The sequence below is a fragment of the Camellia sinensis genome, chromosome 5 (genome assembly GCF_055761805.1).
Source record: "Camellia sinensis isolate YWXY chromosome 5, ASM5576180v1, whole genome shotgun sequence".
Classification (NCBI taxonomy): Eukaryota; Viridiplantae; Streptophyta; class Magnoliopsida; order Ericales; family Theaceae; genus Camellia; species Camellia sinensis.
Window position 1 is genome coordinate 189,195,107 of NC_138965.1, and position 22,486 is coordinate 189,217,592.

The window sequence follows — 22,486 nt, forward strand, 5'->3', positions numbered from 1 at the left end:
GAACAGACGGACTGCAAGACTTGTATATCCATTCCACGATAAGCATATTATTTATCAGACAGATGGCGCAATCTACTAAATTTTTTATTAAATCTCTTTCATATGAGCGTGAAATTCACACAAATTTACATGTGTGTACACCCATGTCAAAAGTTTAGTAAAAAATTTAATAAATTATTTAGGGTCCCTGACATAACTCAATCGCATAAAGAAACGAGAAAGCAGAATAATGAGCAGTAAATTATGCAAACACTTTGATTGGGAGAATTGTGTGAAAAACGGGGCACATTAAAAACATCTTAGCTGCAGATAAAAAGCTTCATGGTGGTGCTGCTTCCCACCAATTTCGTCTAACCACATTTACGGATTATTACGTATATCTCTAATAATATTATAAAATTTTGTAGTAATATAAATGGTATAACTTTTTACTCACTATATATATATCCATATATTTATAACTTTCACTTTATGCTAAGTTTGGTTGAGAGATTTAAAAAGAAAAATAAAAAAGAAAAGTGAAATGTAAATAAAATATATTTATATTTCATTTAGTGTCACCCACTTTTTACCTTTTCTTTTTTAAATCCCTTCATAAATTTGTCAATAGTAAATTTTACTACAAATTGCATAACATACCTACAAACATTCATAACTTTCACAACGAAGAAGTACAACTATCTTATGATTTGTAAGAATGACAATTTGCCCTACCCCTACCCCTACCCCTACCCCTTCAAAAAAATTATTAGGCACTTCTGAAATATCACACGTTCATACTCTTTCATTATATTCCCTTATATTTCTCAATCATTCAATACAAAATCATAATATTCTATATTTTCAACCAATCATAATACCATCCGCAACTCCAGTTTGTACACATTTTCCCCTCCCCAATAAGAAAACGGGGAGAGGGTAGCTTCACTTGCCCTACTTTTTCCTTGCAAATCCCAATTATATTAAATAAATGACTTCTATATGTTTATCTATATATATAATTTCATCAGTTAGATATAATAAGTGTAAAACACCAAAACATTCACATATATTTTATGTTTTACCTCTATCTCGATTTTTAATCTTTTTTATTCTTATTACTCATTAATATTTGTCATTTAAAATGTTATATCATCTCTTTCTTATTAACATCAACTCCTCTCCTCTTAAAGGTGACAAACTAGCCAAAATTTCCCCACCCTTCTCCATCCTGTCCACGCCCTGGTAAAATAAGGGACGAGAATAGAAGACTCCAAGCCCACCCCCACTCTGTTGCCACTCCTAGATTTCCCCTACCCTTTATCAATGAGGTCGTGCAAAGGGAAAAGACGGGGTCGAATTTTTCTCTTTATCAATGATATGTTGAAAATTCCATGTGGATTTACTCCTATTCTAGCCTCTCTCACAAGCACTAAACAGGTGCTTCCTCATTTAACCATATTAAACTTGCCAAAGTTCTTGCACAATATCCCCCCCCCCCCCCCCCCCCCCCCCCCCCAAAAAAAAAAAAAAAAAAATCAAATTTTAAAAAGAAACTTAAAACACATTATAAAAGAAGATTACAATCAAACCACAAGTTTATAAAAAAATTGCAAAACTACTTTTATTCCTCACTGTGCCATAATATGGCAGACAAACAATTGTCACTATTCAGCCCTTAGCTCTTTATCAGGGCTTCCCAAAAGGAACTATTGTGGTTATCTTACTAGATGGGTTTGCGATTTCCGTAAAATTTTTGTATCCTCATTTTCTCTAGTCGTGAAATTTTCCTCCTTAGGATTAATATGGCCATCAGATTCAGGTTTGGCCACTGAATTCCTCTCCTCTGGAGGTAAAATCTGCTGCAAAAACCTATGTATCATCTCGTAGCTGGTAAATGTTATAACAGCAGATGGAGTCGTTCTAAATAGGTTAGTTGCACAACCTCGGTAGAAACCAGGAACACCTTCCTTTTGGAATACCTTCTTAATGCAATCAACAACGCCATCATACCGGACTTGAGAATTCTTGACTTGTCCTTGCTCTTGCAATCTGGATCGTACAACCTGGTAAATATGGAGAAATCCAAAGATTATGACAAAAACATAATAAGGCGCAAATTCACAGTATATATATATATATTTATATACGTGAAGATAGAAATCTTGGTTTGTCACAGATGAGAAAATCCAGAGACACTTACCTCGTGGGGGTAAGTCATTACAGAGGCAACTAATTTAGATACTGCTGAGGCAATCATAAGTTTCCCAGGACTTAGCTTACTGGTGGTTGTATTATCTGAACCATCAAATAAGTATGATCATCATCAATCACATCTCATAATCACATTCGATTAACATCTACAGTCGATTCAAAAAGGAAAGAGGAAAAGAAAGAATGGCAAGAAGAAAACCTTACCCCTTTTCGCAAAGTAGGACTTGATCTTTTCATAAGCTGGAAATTGGATTGCAACATGACTTATCCCAACTAGTGAAGGCAAAAGACCACTGCTTAAACCACAAAAATTGGCATTATGACACTGAAAATATTTAGTTGAACAGTTCGGTAACTATGATGGCAAAAACATTCTCAGCTCATACAGCTTTAGACACTGGGACTAACTATTTTCTACAAACTTTTATCTAGTTTATCAGAAAAAGGAGAACAAGCTGCATCAATGTGCAAAATCTCTGGTTCTGTACCAGTGAATCATGAAGCCTGAATCTACCAACTTACAAGTGAAATATGAAGTAAGAATTACTGACCTATACAACCCCCGTATTCCTTCCTCATGTGAAATCCTTCTTAACGCAGAAAAAATGCCTTTGTAAGGAACCACACCTGGTCTCATTCCCTGTGTCTAAACAAGGAAAGAAATGAACATTGTGAATGATACAAATATGATATCATATAATAATCTTTAGAGACGCTAAAAAATCAGTCAAATTAACATAGTTAGTAGAAGCAACACTCACAAGGGCTCAGTTCAAATCAGTATCAAAGTAACCGGAACAACTCAATTTATGAAACACTGTAAATGTGCAAACCATAATTTAAGCACATGTCATAGTCATGCTGGACTACACAATTTTATTATTGCTGTTTGGTAGACCAGCCAATAAAAGGATACTTGCTTAAGCACAGTTCAAGTTCGTCTATTTAGTCTCAAGAAAATCACAAGGATAGATTTATTTGCCATCAACTTGGAGGAATATTTGGCCAACGTCAACAAAAGGCGAGTATCAACTTTGTAGAGTCTTATCACCTTGTACAAAGAGAGCTTAAGGACATTTCTTGTGAGTTTCTGTGGAACCCTTACTTGACACAATTCCAATGAAAGCTTTCCTGCTAAAAGCCAAATTTTTGACCTCAAAAACTTATGTATATTCCAATGCCTAACTAAGAGAATTTCAGCTTGCATACTACATATTCTCGGTTCTGGCTGATAGTGAACAAAACTAATATATCACTTCTAGCTAAAGCCATCTTCTACAAGTGAATTCTTAAATACAAGGAGTAGAAAGAAAAGTGTACAGAAAACATTCAAAGGCCCATTAAAAGTATGTAGACAGTCCTATGAAACCAGGATATAGAGTGAACTCAAGGTCTAATGTGAGTGCAAGGGAATTTATTTTCAAGTTTTTCCACATATTATATGTTCAATGGCGCCAGCCAAAGTGTCTCCACGCATGCAATTAATCTTACTCTTCACAAACGTAAACTAAAACTTACTTCATTTCATGCTTCTGTCAAATTCCAAACCATGGACCAAGTGCCAATTCATTCTTCAACTGTGTGATACATGGTTTGCTCTAGAGTTCACCGAGTAAATTTAGTTAATATAGATGGGGCACCAGTAGGGGATTGACAAAGTATGGAAAGAAGGAAAAGGGAAAATTTTTTGGCTTTCAAAGCTTAACATATGCATAAGTTAACAATAGTGCATGCAAGTCCTCCCAAAGGTATGTTAACCTTTATTTTATTTTCCTTTTATTTTTTGATTTTTGTTAATTTTATTTGACAATTCTGAAGGTATGTTAACCTTCTTATCCAAGAAAAGCATTTCTTTTCATTTAATTTTGAAATTGGTTTACAAGCTATAAATGAAATGGTTTAGATTAATGCTACACACTTGTACAAAGGAATCATTAGGCAGGTAAAATTTAATAGTCAATTTGCACTCCTAATTCTGCTTTCCATATGTGCTTTATTTTATGTTTGCCAAGAGGCTTACTTGCATAGCTCAAAACGCATACCTATGCCAGCTAGTTGCATGCGTGTTAGAACTAGAAAGGAGTTTCTCTTGTGAACTCCATCCCAATTTCCAGCTATGGGATTCTGGTTTAGGTACTTTTTTACGTAGAGAAGTATATTTTTTTAACCAATAGGAGACCATTCCCCAACAAAATAATTACAGCTATGGAACTCTGCATAGATAAAAATATAACAGTACACGTATACATATACATTTTTTTACAAGTCAAACATGCAGCTACCAATAGCATTCACTGATACATTGATTCAACATATATGAGAGAAACTGCGAACATAACAAGACCCAACCTACTTGGAGTCTGGTCTTAACAACCCACAGTGGATTTGTTGCAGTAGCCGTGGCAGCCCCAGCGCCTGAAGCAGCTATCATATTGGCACCAAATGTAAGTTGACCACTGTTATCCGCTGCATTATCACAATATAAAATGTTAAAAGAAACCAAAACAACCAACTCAACAAAAGTTAATACTCCTCACTCAAAGATAAAATGAGGTCAACAAAGAACAAGGTGTCTCATAGCAACTCAAAATACATATCGATGTTGAAAACATTGTAAAAGTTCTACCATGTGAACAGAGCAGTTCTTTTAGGTGCTCATACACTGTGAAGTACACCTACATAAGAAATAATTACTTTTGTCAGTTAGAGAAATATAAAGAAAATATAAGACAGAATTACGCATGTTTTCACTGAAGATAAAAACAAAAACAATAATGATAATTTATTGCAAATATAAATTCAAGATATAAACAGTGCCAAGAAATTTGATTTCCAACAAACATGTAAGAAGGATAAAGCAAGTGGGAAAAGCTTGTAACAAAGTGAAAATATTTGTTGGAAGAAATTGGCTTGAGTCAGCTTTGAAAATGAGGGGTAAAGCAGTGTCGTTCTACATTTTTCAAACATGATCACCAAAGGGGCAACTTCCAATACGGTATTTCTGTTCATCTGAAAATTACACAAAATCTGGTTTTCCCCAGTCATTTGTTGAAACTAGAAATAAAGATAATGCTTCACCACAAAAAGAATTAACTTGAAAAATAAATTACTATAAGAATAAAAAAGAAAAAGATAAAACCGATGCATTTGTTAGAGCACATGCAAGTAAAAAAGTCGCTACATAAAATGCTTTAGACCAATGGTAAATTGCCAGCCCTACGCAGGAATTAGATATGGTTACATAATAAAATTTTATTTTATTAAAACTCTAAAGGTTTTTTATTTTCACAGAGACATAACAAGCACGGGAAACAAAGCAAGCATTTGCACCGCAAAAGCATTGCATTTTATGATAGAAATAACAAAGAAAGAATGAAAGAGGGGGCCTTTCGGTGATTTAGACACAAGAAAAACCACATCCTAACTCTTTTTTCGGAGTGTTAACTCCTCACAGCAGTGTAGTTAACCACAGTGATCACACATATGCAAGCTAAAAGCATTGTCTAGGAAAGAAAACCAGTAAAATATTGATGGGGTTAAAAAATAGGAAAAATCTGTTCTACATTTCAGTAATAAAAAAATAAGAAAAAAAAAAATTTGAAGCCTCAATGGCTCTCTGTCAATGATAAAAGAGGTCCCAGTCAATTGTCTTTCAAGGAACAACTTAAGAAAAGTAATACTCACTGCCCAGTTTGGAAGTAGTGCCACCAATGTTGGTGAAAGACCACGATACATTCCCTTCAAACCCTCAGTTTGTATTATATTTTGCAAGCTTGTAATAATGATATTACCTGATTATCACAAAAAAAATGATGAGCAGAAAATAATTTTGGTATTTATTTATAAACCCAAATATCATCAAAATCCTTGACTAGTCAAACTTAAAAAATACTAATCAAAACCCTTGACATTATTTGGCACATATAGTTTCTATAGAAACAACCAACTTTTTAAATACTGATTTTTTATGCACTCCAAATTCTAAAAGATTAGTCAGCCAAAATGAATATAAAATATAAAATAAAAAATAAAAAATTCCCATTGGTAATGGATAAACAAACAGACCATACTACCACCGGCTACAAAAAAACATAATTCATCCAAAAAACACATACCTCTTGGACCAGAGTGGGGCAACTTAGGTAGGCCATAGACCTGCAATCTGGTCTTAATTACATCCAACGGACACACAACAGTGGCAGCTATAGCACCTGCAGGGCACATTAATCACATAAAATAGCTAAACAAGTGATACAATCAATAGTTTTCGGTTCCATTTGTATTTAAGGATTTGAAATGCATAGATTTGACATTAATCATTCAAGGAAAGCAGCTTAAATTTAGATTTGATAGTTTAGCCATGAATTTCAAGATTGAATTATATAACTTCATCATGATGAATTTGAAATAACTATGTAAAAGTAGTTATTTGAAATCATGCTAAGGATTCTCCTTCCCTGGTTACAAGGATATTACTAAATTACATATCTTCTGTCTCGACTTATTATATCACCTACAATAACTAACTCTCCAACATTTTTATAAAATTCAACCTCAAACCTCTTTATTTGAAATCTACGTCCATCCAAACGCACCCTTAGCTCCTTGGAGTCAAATGCACCACCTCAAAATGATAATTTCACAAGAATCAAAAGCACTTCAACATAACAAGCTCATTAGCTCACTCTATCAATTGTTACTAGTACACATTAACATAAATATCACAAAACGAACAAACCCAGATGGAAAACCTAATCGAAATTACAAAAACTGTTAAAATTGAACCAGAAATGAGGGCTTTTGGTGAAAGAACAAACCTGCAAGGCACATTAATCACATAAAATTAAGTAAACGAGTGATACAATCAACAGTTTTAGCTCGAAGGAGTCAAATGCACAACCTCACAGTGACAATTTCACAAGAATCAAAAGCATTTCAACATAACAAGCTCATGAGCTCACTCCATCAATTGTTGCAAGAACATATTAACATAAATATCACTAATTGGACAAACCCAGATAAAAACCCTAATCAAAATCACACAAAAAAAATGTTAAAATTGAACCAAAATGAGGGCTTTTTTTGGGTGAAAGAAGAAACCTGCAGAGGCCCCCGCGCCAGCATCGCAGATGATTTGCCTGATGCTCCGGCCGTTGGACGACGTCGTAGTGGCGGAGGTCATGATGAAGGTCTATGGATCGAACAATTGGAAAGTGAAAGATTATTTGAGAGTTGAATGAATTGAAAGAAGATTCGCATGGTAGAAGATATATACAACACACATGTATGCAAAACCCGTGTCACTGATACATTATTCGACGCCGCTAGAGAGAGAGGAAGAAGGTGGGGAGACTGGTCTTGGAACGTGTTGGACGCTCGTTGTAAATGGTGGAAGAGGAAAGACCACACTGTGTCTGAAGGCTGAACGTGTTGGATGGACGCTTACTCTTGACGCCCAGAGAGAGAGAGAGAGAGAGAGGGGTTTGATTTTTGGAATCTTGAAGTGTTGTTGTCTGTCCAAAAGTAATGAGAAAAGTAATTTGCTAATTTTGAAAGCAAACACCAGGGTGATTCTTTTTGCAGGACCACAAAAACAATCTGATTAATCATCTTTAAAAATTTAAATATTTTAGTATTCCCTATTTTTTTAAGATTGGAAACCTATTTTAGCTTGTTTGGTTTAAATTCTTAAATTTATTTTTTAAGAAATTAAAATTTTTTATTTTTTATAATTTTTATTTTTAATGAATTTTTTAAATATTTTTAGCATTTTTTTAATTTTTAAATACATGTAACATAAATATACTTAAAAAGTTTCATATTTGTGAATTTTTATTTTAAAAAATTCACTAAATATCAAAAATATAAAATAAAAAAGAGAATTCAGTATATTTTTTGTATTCTTGTGTATTTATTAATTTTTAAAATATTTTTTATAAATATTTTACTTTTTGGATATATCTAAGTAAAAAAAGTAAAAAAAAAAATAGATTAAAATTTTAAAAATATTTACTAAAAATATAAAAAATAAAAAATTCAATTTTTTAAAAATTAAATACCAAAAATTAAAACTAAACACACTAATGAATTGTAAAAATATCATCATTCCTATCATTTCTTTCTCTATTATCTCCCTAAAAATTTTAATAAGTTTTGAACCATTACACCTAACTTGCTTAGATTCCTTATCAAACTCGAACCAGCATCTCACTAGTCCTCACCGCACGCACGCAACACATCTATCCTTGTTGCACCACGACCCAACCCTATCCAGCCCCACTTTTAGCGACTTAATTCCTTCTTAGCCTCTTACTACTACATATGAGAAATAAAGATAAAGAAACATAAAGAAATAGATCCATGGTAGAAGAAGGAGAAGGATGCATCGAATTTGAAGGATGGGTGACGGTGGATGCAGGAAAAGGGCTTAAAAGTAGTGGAAGAAGGTGTTGCATGGACGGAGAAGAGGTGGTGATGCATAATAGAAAGGTGGAAGATAGTGGCAAATGTTGCTGTAGAAGTGGCATGAAGGGTGAAAGAAGTATCGATAGGATTAGTGATTGTAGAAAAAGAGAGTAAAAAGAATTTTTATTTTGAATACTATAGTTTTGTCCTCAGATGTAATTTTGCTAAGAGATAAAATGGTAATAAAAATAATTCAAAAATGACGAGAGTGAAGAGACAAAAGTGTGATGAAAAATGATGGGTTGGGTCAAATCAGACCGGCAACCGGTTATCCTGAAGGTTATGCCTACGGATGTCATGATAACACCTCAGGACATTCTTTTCTCTTGTTAAAAAAAAAAAAAAAGAAGACAAAAGTGTGATGTAAACAAAATTATCCCTAAAACTAATTATGCCAACTATCCATCTCATTTTGTACATGTTTTTTCCCATCTTGTTTTGTATAGGTTTTTTTGAGTGTGTTTGGTTTGTTTTTGAGTGAGTGGCTTTCAAAAAAAAATTAGAAAGAGAGTTTAGATTTTTTTTTTTTATTTGTTTGGTTGTATATTTTGAAAGTAGTTTTGGAGTTTGGGATAATTTGATATTTTGTTATAATTGAATAAATGTGTGTGAGAGAAAAAGTAATTAAGAATGAGGGATGAAACAGAAAAAGTGATTGATTGATGTGTAAGAGAGAGAAAGTGGTTTTGAAACTTTTTTTAAAAAAACCACAAACCAAACAAAATTTTAAAAAAAAATTTCAAAAACAACTCTTCTAAAAACAAACTAAACAAACCCTGTTTTAGGGATAACAAGGTGGGGATGGATTTCGCTCCCCTGCCCCAAAAGTGTTACTTATTTATCAATGAGACCAAGGGCAGAGTTAAGAATCCTCTATTGAATGGGCCGGAAATAAGGCATAGGCAAAATCCAATCAGGTGAAAGATTGGTTGAACCGAGTTTAAAATGTTTAAAATATAAGGATAACTAGCATAATCAAAAATTATAAGAAGTTTAAATTTACATATGTTATCACATGTTATAAGCCCCTGGTATTATTTGGTGCAATTTGTTGGTTTTTTTTTTCCTTCATCTTGGGCATATGTATCAAAGGGCTTGATATAACTTTTACGGGCCATGCTACAGACCCCCGGTGGGGTGACCCCCACTGACGACCCCCAGTGACGTGTCGCACTGGGGTTGGCCGAAAATCAAAAAAAAAAAAAAAAAAAAAAACCAATTTTTTTTGTCCAATGAGAGCTGACCCCCAGCACCCCCAGCTGGGGGTCTCAGTCATTTTTCTAACTTTTACCGTTTATGAGATAAACATGGTTGAAATAAGTAGCTTACTTTAAGAAATAAGTTAAGAAAAATGTTTTAGACTACTAATTTAACACTACTAATACACCACTAATGATGTGGCACTATGTAGTCCCCATCACTGATGTGATAGTTTGGCTTTTTTTTTTTTTTTTTTTTCTTACACTGTCAGCTCATTAAAGCCGGCATTAGTGCTACCATTTTAGTGATCTCTATCACCACTGATAAGTTAAAAGTTGATTTTTTAATTTATTTTTCTTTTTTAGTAAATGTACAAAAAAAAGTACAAGTAATGTAACCCAAAAAAGCAAAAAAAACTAAAAAACTAACTTTAAATCAACTTTTCAAAATAAACCGGTACAATGTTTTCCGTTTCTACTTTTTTATTATAAACTTTTAACATGTGCAAAACTGCACTAAATAAGACTATTTAATTATTTGAATATTATTCATTGTATTTAGGTCATAAAACTTCACAAGTGGTCTAATTAAAATACTACGAGAATTCACAAAAGAAATCAATTTTTTTTTCTCTTGCAAAATTAATTAATTTTTTTTTTTTTTAACGATTTTACAACAAACAATTAGACTATATTCTCATATATTAAATATTTTCTAGAGTCATTATATGAGACATTATGAAAGACATCCCCTATACAAAGTAGATTTTTACACTCTTGGAATGCCGAATTGACTTTGGGGGGCATCACATGGGGAACAAAAATAAATAAATAAATAAAATAGTTAGAAGATTACATATATGTAGAAGTAGATTTTCCAAATTTTGAAAGGACCCGCAACGAATGAGACCGTAACAATGAAGATGAATATGGTTGAATTTTCTTTTAATTGATTGAAATGTGTCAAAACAATTCTCTTATTACTCATGCTTTCATAAGTATTACGATTTATTTTAGAAAGTAAGTTAAAAGTCAATTTTTTTTATTTTTTTAAAAAAACGTATAAAAGTAAAGAAGTAATATGACTCAATAAGTTAGTTTTTAACCAACTTGTCAAATAAGCCGAAATGGTCATGGTCTAATTTAACATCATCTGGAAAATTTCTTCAAACTTCAAGGTTGAATTCAATACCATTTTAACTATTCAACTGGTTTATTCACCCAAAAAAAAAAAAAAAAAACTATTCAACTGGAAATATGTTGGGGTTTTCAACAAAGATCTGATAGCATCTCTAATTCTTTATTAAATTTGAAAAATAGTTTAAAATGAGTTTTAATCTTTTCATAAATATTTGCATCAAAAAAGTGAAGTGAGAATCAAACCCCTTATCAAATCAAAGATAAATTAAATCTTTTATTGAATTTTCAACTATTGTATTTTTATTCATATTTGATGATTTTTTAAGTAATGATTGGAAATTGTTTTCTTTTAGTATTAAAAAATTGTTAAGAAATATTTTTGGGATAAGTTGGATATTTTTAAAAAAAAAAAAAAATCAATGAAATCAAAGGAGCAAGGGAGATATATTTGATGAAAGTTTTAATCAAATTTGATGAGGAAAATAAAAAGTATAGGTTGAACATGACCTCACATATGGTTAGATGTTTTTCTCAAACTCGATTTGATAAATCAACCATTCTCTCATGTTGATCATCCAATTTAAGAAAATAATTTGAACTTAGTAGACCCATTTTGTGGCTGACGTCGGTAATACGAACCATTCACTTTTTAAGACTAATTTATTAGAATATTCATATAAAAAATTAAGATAGTCAGATATTAATAATTATATATTTGAATCACATTTATATTACAAAAAATAAATAGCTAGCTATTCTTGAAAATTCAGTTCTATGTTAAGTTGCTCAATTAGTGGGAAAAAATAAATACAAACAAATTTGAGGGTAGCACATAAAAATAGTATTTAAATTAGTTGAGGCACGAAACAATTAATTAGCTGAATCTATGGTCTACCTGCAATGCTAAAAATCCAAGTTTAATCTCAAACTAGCTTGCCAATATACAAGTGAAAATCATGTATGAGACACCAAAATGGGCCTGGATTGGGCTGGGCTGACACCATAAATTTGGTAACAATATATATGCCAACACCATCAATGCCAAACAATTTTTTGCTATAGATCTTGATCCTCTCTATTATATAGATGGAACCAAGCCATTCATTTTATGATCAATGCTTAATGAAATTGTCACATTAACATATATTTGTTTCTTTCAAATTCACTGTTGTTAAAGTATTTTTTTGTTATTTTTTTATTCGTCAAAGAACCTCTCCCCTTTTATTAATAGTATGTGTTTTGGATGGCATTTGTCACTTCTCAAAAATAAATAAATAAAAAAGCTTGAACACCCTTGGGTCCATTCTTGTTTGTTGGGTTCGTTTTATATTTGTGATTGTGTATTTCTTCATAGTTGAATATTCAGTTTGATGTAATTATTATAATATTTGTAATTTATTTTCTATTAATTGGAAAAAAAAAAAAAAAAAAAAAGTCTCTACCCTGAACAAAAAATTCTAGCCTCCACTAGGATCCATTATGGGATTCATTCTAAATTGTAAATTTGTACCCATTATCATGCTATATAAATCTGTAGATGGCTTTAAACGAAGCTCTTGAACTTGATCTGTATATAAGCAACAAGATTGCATCTATTTTTTTCCTCCAGAATGCAAGACTTGTACTGATCAAAGGGTACCATTGGATTCACAACTTGATTTAATTACTTGATTAATTTACTTGCCCAAAAATAAATGTAAGTTCAATGGTGGTTGTTGTTGTACTATCCATGATATACACAAGTACAAGAATAGCAGGCAGGTTCCTCCAGTGAAGAAGCTAGCTTGAGTGTTTAATTAGGGCATGAGGAAAGGGTTCCAAGTCCTGTCATGGGACCAAGTAACCATGGGATGAGACCGACTTTACCAGGCTTGACATTGTCGTTTATAAGTGTACCATATTGTCGTTTATAAGTGTACCATGTACCCCGCAGCTTACTGTTGTCAAACGTATCCTATGCTATTTCAACGGCACAATTGATTGCCGCCTTCTTTTCATCTAGTACTTTTTCATGCCTTTTTCTAATGCCTTGATTGTTGAGGCTCTAATTTGGATTTTTGCGTGGTTTTGGCCTCAACCACAGCTGTTAGTAATATAGATTTGGTGTGTTCTTAAAAAAAAATATTAAAAAAAAAACCCATGCATCTGTTGGTGTGCCAAGAACCAACATACTCTATCTCATTCTAGTGCTGAATTTGAATTTTGTGCACTCGCACAATAATGTGTTGAGACATTGTGGATTTCTCAGTCTCTGAGAGCCTCATTTGCTTTTTTGATGCCAGTAATGCTCTATTGTGATAGTCTCAACACTGCATACATAGCTTGTGTTTTATGCTTGCACAAAGCACATTGAACTTGATTATCATTTCATCTGTGAGTATGTGATTTTTGGTACTCATCTGGTCCAATTTGTCATAGCTATTAATCAGTTTGCTTACTTTATTCACTAAAATGTTTTCAAATTTTGCACTCGAAACTCATCTATCAATGACCGTCAATTTTGTGAGGAGTGTTAAATTGCATTTTTAATGTATCATGTGAAGGTTATCTTTGTACATAGTCAGATGCATATCTTTAGGCTTGTGATATAATGAGTATTTTGAGAAGTGGGTTAAAAGTCACTTCCTAACTTTTAACCCACTTTCTCTTTCACAAAAAAAAAAAAAAACGCCAACTTTTAACTATCTTTCCAAAACACATTGTATCTTGTCTTTTATACACTTTGCAATTGAAATTGAAATTTTTGGAACTAAAAGTGATTTAAAATATATTTTATCCTTAAAAAAATTAAATTAAACATGAGTTTGCATGCAAACCAAATATTCCTAAAATTTTTTGAGACAAAAATAAGAAGTTGAATAGATGTGATTCAATTTTACCACCTAATGTTATATCATCTCTTTTGATCTTTGAGGTGTGAAGATAAGATTTGTCTTTCCCTGAGAGGGAATCCCTGATAGCATTGTAAAAAGTTTTGAAAAATTTTAATTTCTATACAAAGCCCATAAATTTGGGTATGGCTCAATTTGGGTAGTTTGGTGGATTATAATGTGAGTGACAAAATATGTATCCATCACAAAATACACCCCACTGAGCAGTGTTTGGGGGCAAGTTTAATTTGCTTTTCTTGATTTGTGGACCAAAGGCTATCAAGCAGTGGTTGATTGTCCCTCAAATATGAAGCAAACAGGCCAGACATGTGGACCCCATAAAGGCCCAATCTCCCAGCTTGTTCAAGTTATCAAGATTACATGGGAGCTAGCTAATAAATACTCTTGGATTGGAAGGATGGTACAAGGAACATGAGTGATTGCTGATCCAAGGCGTTTGTTTGTTATGGTTATGTTACTAGTACAGAAATCAATTATACAATTGAATATAACTCTCTTAAATGGGTATAGAACTTATGAAAATATGAAACCAGCGTTACATAAAAAAAATCAAATCTAATTTTATAATTGATTTTTGTGTTGTTAAAACGGACAGCAGGCTGTGTATTTTGTTGTAGAGTGTCGTCTTAAGCCTCTTTCAATAATTTGAATCATTCATATTGTAGGATTCGCTGAATAGATTATCCATGCAAAAAAACAAGTTGATTGGATATTTGCAGCTCTATAACCAAAACACATTTGTTTTTATAAAAATTAACGATTAACATAACTTAAATAAATTTTTAAAAACAATTAAGACCTAATCATGGAGTTATGAGAATATTTGATTGACTTGATTTTCACATGACTAATATTCTTGACGAATCCTACAATATAAACGGTTCAAATTATCAAAAAATATTCAGAATGAACTCCCACAAAAAGGCACAGCAGGCTGCTGTGCTAGTAGCAACCCCAAGTCCTGTTAAAACATTCTTATTTGTTGCCATTCAACGGAATTTCAAGTCAGTTAAAATGTGGTCATTGCTAATTCAAGTTAATGAAGTCAATATAACCATCTGTATTACAATTTCAGCAAACTTTCTGTATTACAATTTCAGCAAACTTACTCAGGTCCAAAAGTTTGATCCACTTTTTAGATTTGGCGATGTATCAAGAAGATATTTGGTTAATAATCAAATATTTTTTAATTATTAATTAATTACCTTCTTAATGCATCATTGAATGTAAAAAGTTTGTCTAAAAAATGGACTTGTATATCATTTTTCTTACAATTTCGAAGTGTATGAAGGTGTGTATTATGAAGATTTGTGATTGTAATTATCAATAATGTCTGTGTTTAGTATGAGAATTTGTGATGGTTAAATTTGTAATAATTTCTTTTTTTCTTTTTTTCCTTGATGGGATAAATTTGTACTGAGTTATGAGGTTTTGTAGTGATTGGTGGTTTTTTTGGTATTTTATATTATTCCACAATTTAATTTTGGCTATCAGAATTTATAGTGTTTATATTATTCCACAATTTAATTTTGGCTATGAGAATTTATAATTTTGGTATTTTATATTATTCCATCAAAACTAAACAGCAAGAATCACTACAAGAAAACATAGTAAAAAACACGGAAGAATTAGCGACGGCTTGCCTCCCGTCGCAAAAAAGGTTTTTTTGTGACGGCAACTTCAACCGTCGCAAATAAAGCCTTTAGCGACGGCACTGTCCCGTCGGTAATAAAACTACGTGGAGGGGTCGGAAATGTGGAAGTATTAGCGACGGTTTTTTGTCCCGTCGCAAAAAATAATTTTTTTTGAGACGGCATATGTTTGCTGTCGCAAACAGTGGCCCATTTGCGACGGCAAAGTTCCGTCGCAAAAAAATATTATTGAAACGGCGCCGTTTTACGAACTACTGACTACCATTTGCGACGATCTAAAACATACCGTCGCAAAAAGTAAAAATAAAAATTCCCCCGCTCTTCCCTTTCATCTTGCCGCTCGATCCTTTCCTCCAATCCCTAACTTCATCCAAATCCAAATCCCTAACTTCATCCCCCAAATTTCTCAAACGAGCTACAGGTAGCGGTGGTGAGGCGAGCAAGCCAGCGGTGGTGCGGCGGCGACGGCGACAGGTAGCGGTGCTCCGGCGACGACTCTCTCTCTCTGTGCGCATGCTCTCTCTCTCTCTCTCTGTCTCTGTATATATATATATATATATAAATGAATGTCTATTGATTAATAAATCTGTATATATATATATATATGCAACTTTTTTTATAAATCTGTATATATATAAATAAATGTGTATAATTTGGGGATGAAGTTATAATCTGTATATAAATCTGGATGGAATTAATAAATCTGTATATATATGCAAATAAATATGTATAATTTTTATATATATATATATACATAAATCTGTAGATAACTCCCTGTAGATAAATCTGTAGATGAATTTTTTATCTACAGAATTTTTTTTTTTTATCAAAAAAAAATAATAAAAATCTGTAGATAATTTTTTTATAGAGACCTAAAAAGTAAACGACAAATAAATAAACTCGAATAAATAAATGTGTTTGAAAATTTGAAAGCAATTTTTTGAAGGTTTTCTTAGAAAGTGGTTTGTTAACAGAAATTTATTTTAAAAACAGTTCATTAAACAAGTTTTGTATTTTTCAAAAAATGAAAACAGAAAATGATAAGAACTTCCATGGCAAATCTGATATACATATATAAAAGGGTAAGCTTTTTAGTCATTGATCAATTCAAAAACTAATTTGTATAGTTGTATGCTATGCTATGCTCCACGCTGTTTGTTTTAGTGGAAATGTTTTTGCTATTTTCTACATTTGGTATGATTGGAAAAAAAAGTTCGATTTGTTGTTAATAGAAATTAAGTTAATTTGAATATAAAATATTTTTCCCCCCATTTTTCACTTTAAAGGTGAAAATCAAGTTTTTTAAAAAAAAAAAATTAAAATCTTACAAATATTTCTACGCATAAGAAAAGCCAAACAAATTGTAAATGTAAGCGATTAATTAAAATTTTAGTTATGGAGATGTGGTTAGACTTTGAAAATATTTTCACTTATTTATTCTGTTTATTAGGTTTTTTTTTTTGTATTTTTTGACGTTTAATATGACAATTTATTTATTTGCGGAGAGGAATGATATCATTTACTTGGTTTGCGTAGGTATTATATTTAGAGTTACTTTAGTGAGATATTTTTGTGGATGTGTAGAGATGATGGATAAGAGTTGGATTGATTTACCAAATAGGATGTTGAATGAATACATTAATGGGATTGATGAATTCCTTGTGTTTGCCTACACCAATAGGGTTGAAGGTTTGATGATCAGTTGTCCGTGTAGGAAGTGTGAAAATCGATACTATTTTGTACGAGAGGGTGTACGGGAGCATCTGATTTTGAATGGTTGTTTTAAAAAATACGAACATTGGATTAATCATGGGAAATCTTACATATCTCTGCATGGTAATCGAGAGAATGAAACATTAGCTAATTTAGACATTGGGGATGATATGATTGGAATGATACAAGGGGCTATGGGAAATCCACATGCCGGTACAAGTGTTGAGGGTGATGAACCACAGGGGCCTGATCCCCATGCATCTGAACCCCAGTTCGGTCCAAATGCAAAGACTGCAAAGTATTTCAAACTTCTTCAAGATGTACAAAGTGAATTGTATCCGGGTTGTCAGAAGTTCACATCTTTGTCATTCATTGTTCGACTTCTACATTTGAAGGTGCCCAATCAGTGGACAGGCAAGTCTGTTGACATGTTGCTTGAGTTATTGAATGAGGCGTTCCCGTTGGGTGTGAAACTCCCAGACTCATATTATAAAGCTCAAAAGGTCACAACAGATTTGGGCTTCACATATGAGACGTGGGATGCATGTCCCAACAGTTGCATGTTGTTTTGAAACGATGACGGCAATCTTGATAAATGTGTCATATGCAACAGTTCTAGATGGAAATCAAATGGTGATGGTGGTTCAAATGGTCCTAACACAGGTGGCAAACAAATAGCTGCAAAACAGATGAGGTATTTTCCTTTAAAGTCAAGGTTGCAGAGGTTGTTTATGTCATCCAAGACGGCCAAGTTAATGAGATGGCATGCAGAGGAACGAACTGATGATGGTGTCTTCAGGCATCTTGCTGACTCCCTTGCATGGAAAGATTTTGACCGTCGAAATATTAACTTTAGTAATGGTTGCCGAAGTGTAAGGCTTGGCTTAGCATCTGATGGTTTTAACCCATTCAGGACGATGAACATAATTCATAGCACTTGACCTGTTGTGCTCATTCCATACAACTTGCCGCCATAGATGTGCATGAAGCAACCATTTCTAATTTTATCCGTGCTTATTGACGGCCCGAAAGGACCTGGTGACAAGATTGATGTGTATATGCAACTGTTGATTGAGGAGTTGAAAGAACTATGGAATGAGGGTGTGTCAACATTTGATGCATCAACAAATCAAATATTTCAAATGCATGCAGCTTTACTGTGGACAATTAGAGATTTTCCTGCATACGCAAACTTGTCAGGATGGAGCATTAAAGGCGAATATGCATGGCCTTGTTGTAATAAGGAAACTACATCGTGTTGGTTGAAGCATAGTAGGAAACAATCATACTTGGGTCATCGCAGATTTTTACCTACTGGCCATAAATTTCGGAAGGATAAAGTATCATTTAATGGTAGTCGGGAAATCAGACTCAAACCAAAATTGTTCTCTGGAACTGAGATGTTGCTACAATTAGAATCTGAGGATATTTTAACCCAATACAAGAGGGATGACCTTAAGGAGAGGCATAGGAGACAGGTAGAAAATGAGAGAGTTGGACATCGCACCCATAGCTAGAAGAAAAAGAGTATCTTTTATGAATTGCCATATTGGGAGCACAATCTAATAAGACACAACCTCGATGTGATGCATATAGAGAAGAATGTTTGTGACAATGTGTTGTGGACAATATTAGGGGTTGCAGGAAAATCGAAGGATGGTGTTAATGCTCGGCGTGATTTACAAGATATGAATATTAGAAAACCCCTACATTTGCAGCTAAGAGGGTCGAATAAAGCCTATTTACCACCAGCACAATTCACGATGACCAAGGATGAGAAAGATTTGTTCTTGAAAGTGTTGAAGGAAGTAAGAGTTCTCGACGGGTATTCATCCAATATATCACGTCGTGTACGCTCACATGATAGAAGTATTTAGGGTCTTAAGAGCCACGATAGTCATATTCTGATGCAACAACTTATTATGTGACATTATGTAGTCGTATAATTTTTATTGTTATGAATTTTTATTTATGTATTTGTAGACGCACCCGCGTGAGGCCCTCGCTACAGTTCGGACTCGATTTGTGTCACGGTTCTTAATCTGAACCAAAGAGTCCAAATTCGGCAAATCGTTTTGAGAAAACAGAATTTTAGAAAAGAAGTGCCAAACATGGACTGCTTTGCCAGATACAGAGTCGCCACCTAAATATTTTTTAAGGAGGGATTTAGGAAACCCTAACTCGGTGCCAAAGGCCACGTGTCCGTCATCACCAAAGTTGCCTCGGCTCGGGAGCTAGGGTACGATTGGGGAAGGTCAGCTATGAGCACCCCCTCTCGCCCGATCCGAAGATCGGTCTCTACTAACCATAATATCCAATTTTGAAAACGTTATGCGTCCTTATTCCGGTTATTAGCCTAGAATTACTATGTTGTGTGCACAGCAAACAAGTATAGACCAAATCGCCTAAATTGGAACGAAACATTGCATATCCGTTTGTTCAGAAAACAATTTAAAATTTGCTACTCGTAAGTAGGCTAAAAAAAAAATGAATTTCAATGAGTTGTTCCAACTCAAACAATCCAACATTCACCCACAGGCATTCAAGCAGTAATATCATGTAAACATATAGCCGCATGGCAAGCATACTGTCATGTTAACATTCACACTCATGCGAGATGTTAAACCATAAATACTTACATCGTACTCCGTGCCAAAACAAAGAACTCGTTAGCAATCAATGCATGATCCAAGTCCATGTTTAAATGCCTAATGCAACGCATACGGAATGTCACTAGAGTAGGCTCGGCTAGTCTATGAATGACATATGAAAATGCACAGGTAGCATGTATTCAAGTTAGATTTGAAATACTAATGTTGTTAGCATGATGCGCCGAGCCCGGTGCATGCAATACTGATGAATGATGCACGCATGCATAGCATAAGGTATGCTAAATTAAACATGACCTATTACTAACCATCAAAACAAGTAAGTAAAAGGGAGAAAGAAGTAGGGGTTAAAAGACATGCACACACTTACCGACACTTATTACAAATTCGCCCTCGCTCGGAGGGACCGAAAGAATAATACAAATTAACTAACTCGCAAGCTATTTAATTATTGCAAATCACCTAATTAATTAACAAATTAACTAAGCTAAGAAAAGCAATAAAAAAAGGGGCCTCGGGAAGAGGGTCCAATGCACGCATGCTCGGGTCTTGCTCGGAAGTCCAGTGCCATGCACAAGCCGCCTCTGTTTTTCCTGCTCTGCTTCTCTGAAGACTGCCAAAGTCTCAGGATGTGCTCACTGGATGTTGGGGAATGCCACCGGCTGGAGGGAATCATCATCGGCTGTGATTTGATGTCGATCGGCCAAAAATGAATCCATCGGCCACAGATGGATTGCCGGTCAGCACTCTGTGCAGTCGATCGGCAAAAAGTTCCTGCAGAATCTGTTTGACAGCAGTAGAGGACAGAGCTTTACATGGCAATGCAATTCAAGCAATGTATGCACCAACCGTATCCCTTATCATGTTTATAACTCAAAGGGACATGGTCCTTAGTTCTCGGACCATCAATCGCACATTTCAATGCGTGATGGCCCAAGAGACCAAATTATGCATGTTGATTTCAAATGCAATGCAAACCAACAAACAAAGGCCCAACTCCCATCACTAAATCAAGGAACAAGGCATGCATGCTAGATGGAGTGCAACCTAGGCATGTGAACTAGCATACAACATGGGCATACAATGCATTTATGCAAGTATGCAAGCAAACATGTAAGGTAAGCGTGCAAACAAGCAAATGATGGACTTAAGCTCGTTTGGACAGCCCTTAAGGAAGCCCAAAACAGTGGCCATCAACCAAGGAAATGAGGCCAAATGCACATGCAAGCATACATGACAACATGGACCAACATTTAAGCATATAAAGGCAACTTTTAAGCGCACTTTAAAAGAGGCATAGCATGGACAATTAACATGCAAATGAAGCTCTGAAAATCATGCTATAGGAGGAGCCAAACCAACTAAACAAAGCAAGCATATCATGCAACCAAGCCCAACACCTAAGGCTCACCAAAGAGGCATTGGACTACACTTATCAAGACCAAACATGGCATGATTTAAGCAACTAAAATCAGGGTTTTAGTGTCACGCCCTCAAAATAATAACAATAAACCCAACAATATAAACATGCATTTACATATAAAGGTCCACATTCTTCAATTCATCAGAGTATTTCACTACAAAAGAATTACATGTTAACAACAAAAGCAAATGCCCTACGGGCTTACAGCTTTCCAAGAAAACACTTGGTTACAAAAGAAAGTACTAACTCAATTACACATTAAGCCCTTGGCCTGAATTTACATGTAATACATCAAAAGGAAATAAGACAACAAAAGTCTATCCGTCTCTAGCCTCCCAAGCCATGTCCTTGGAGGTGGTATGCTACCTGTACCTGAAAATGATGTTCCCATATAGGGTGAGCCACAGCCCAGTAGAAACATACTAAACCGACTATGAACAATGCCTAAAAGATTAGCAACTGATAGATGGTCAATACTCACGCTTCCATTTACATCTTATTACAATTCCATGACAGCCAAGTCTATGTTACAATTCACTTTCCATTTCTTATTCAACTTTGAGTTTAAAAACAAAACTCGGTACTCTGACCAAATCATTTGATGAGATTATAGTTCATCACTAGAACACTTTCAAAATTTAAGGTGGATACACATTTTGGTGTTGTATCAATAACACATAAACTACTTCCATACTTCGCAAATAATGATGATATACATTTTAATGCTATATCAAATTAAACAAGCCTTTTAATAGACAAGCATATGAGCTATATCACTACTACAACAGATAAGCATATGAGCTATGTCAATAATTCAACATATAAGCATATGAGCTATATCAAGACTACAACAGATAAGCATATGAGCTGTATCAACATTCCAATAGATAAGCATATGAGCTATATCAACACTTCAACTAGATAAGCATATGAGCTATATCAATACTTCAATGGGAGAGCATATAAGCTGCATCCCCGGGTCCATCCCCCATCTTCCCTTAACCATTAACCGGTTTAGAGGTACATCCCCCATCTTCCCCTAAACCGTGGAGTACATCCCCCATCTTCTCCCATACACAAGTAATGCATATAAACACAGAATCATATACATAATCAATCAATACATAAAGTGAATGTATTCTATCAACCGTCTACACGTAATGCATATAAACACATTGGTCATATACACAATCAATCAATA

The 22,486-nt window shown here is 33.9% G+C and overlaps 1 protein-coding gene across 5 annotated transcripts; it reads right to left on the bottom strand.

The window, feature by feature from the left end:
* Nucleotides 1-1,522: 1,522 nt before the first annotated feature.
* On the bottom strand, nucleotides 1,523-7,791 carry LOC114297789 (nicotinamide adenine dinucleotide transporter 1, chloroplastic). 5 transcript variants are annotated; one of them, XM_028242275.2, is made up of 11 exons: nucleotides 7,476-7,725; nucleotides 7,294-7,384; nucleotides 6,309-6,404; nucleotides 5,878-5,984; nucleotides 4,820-4,868; nucleotides 4,543-4,659; nucleotides 3,245-3,327; nucleotides 2,745-2,839; nucleotides 2,398-2,486; nucleotides 2,183-2,277; nucleotides 1,523-2,045 (listed from the first exon to the last, which is right to left on the bottom strand). In XM_028242275.2, the coding sequence occupies exons 2-11, from the start codon at nucleotides 7,373-7,375 to the stop codon at nucleotides 1,698-1,700; spliced, it is 1,161 nt and encodes a 386-aa protein (XP_028098076.2). In that variant the 5' UTR covers nucleotides 7,376-7,384; nucleotides 7,476-7,725; the 3' UTR covers nucleotides 1,523-1,697. The 5 variants fall into 5 exon arrangements, with proteins under 5 accessions (XP_028098076.2, XP_028098077.2, XP_028098075.2 ...); XM_028242276.2 differs by having other exon boundaries at nucleotides 3,245-3,324; nucleotides 7,294-7,788; XM_028242274.2 differs by having other exon boundaries at nucleotides 7,294-7,788.
* Between the last annotated feature and the right edge of the window lie 14,695 nt (nucleotides 7,792-22,486).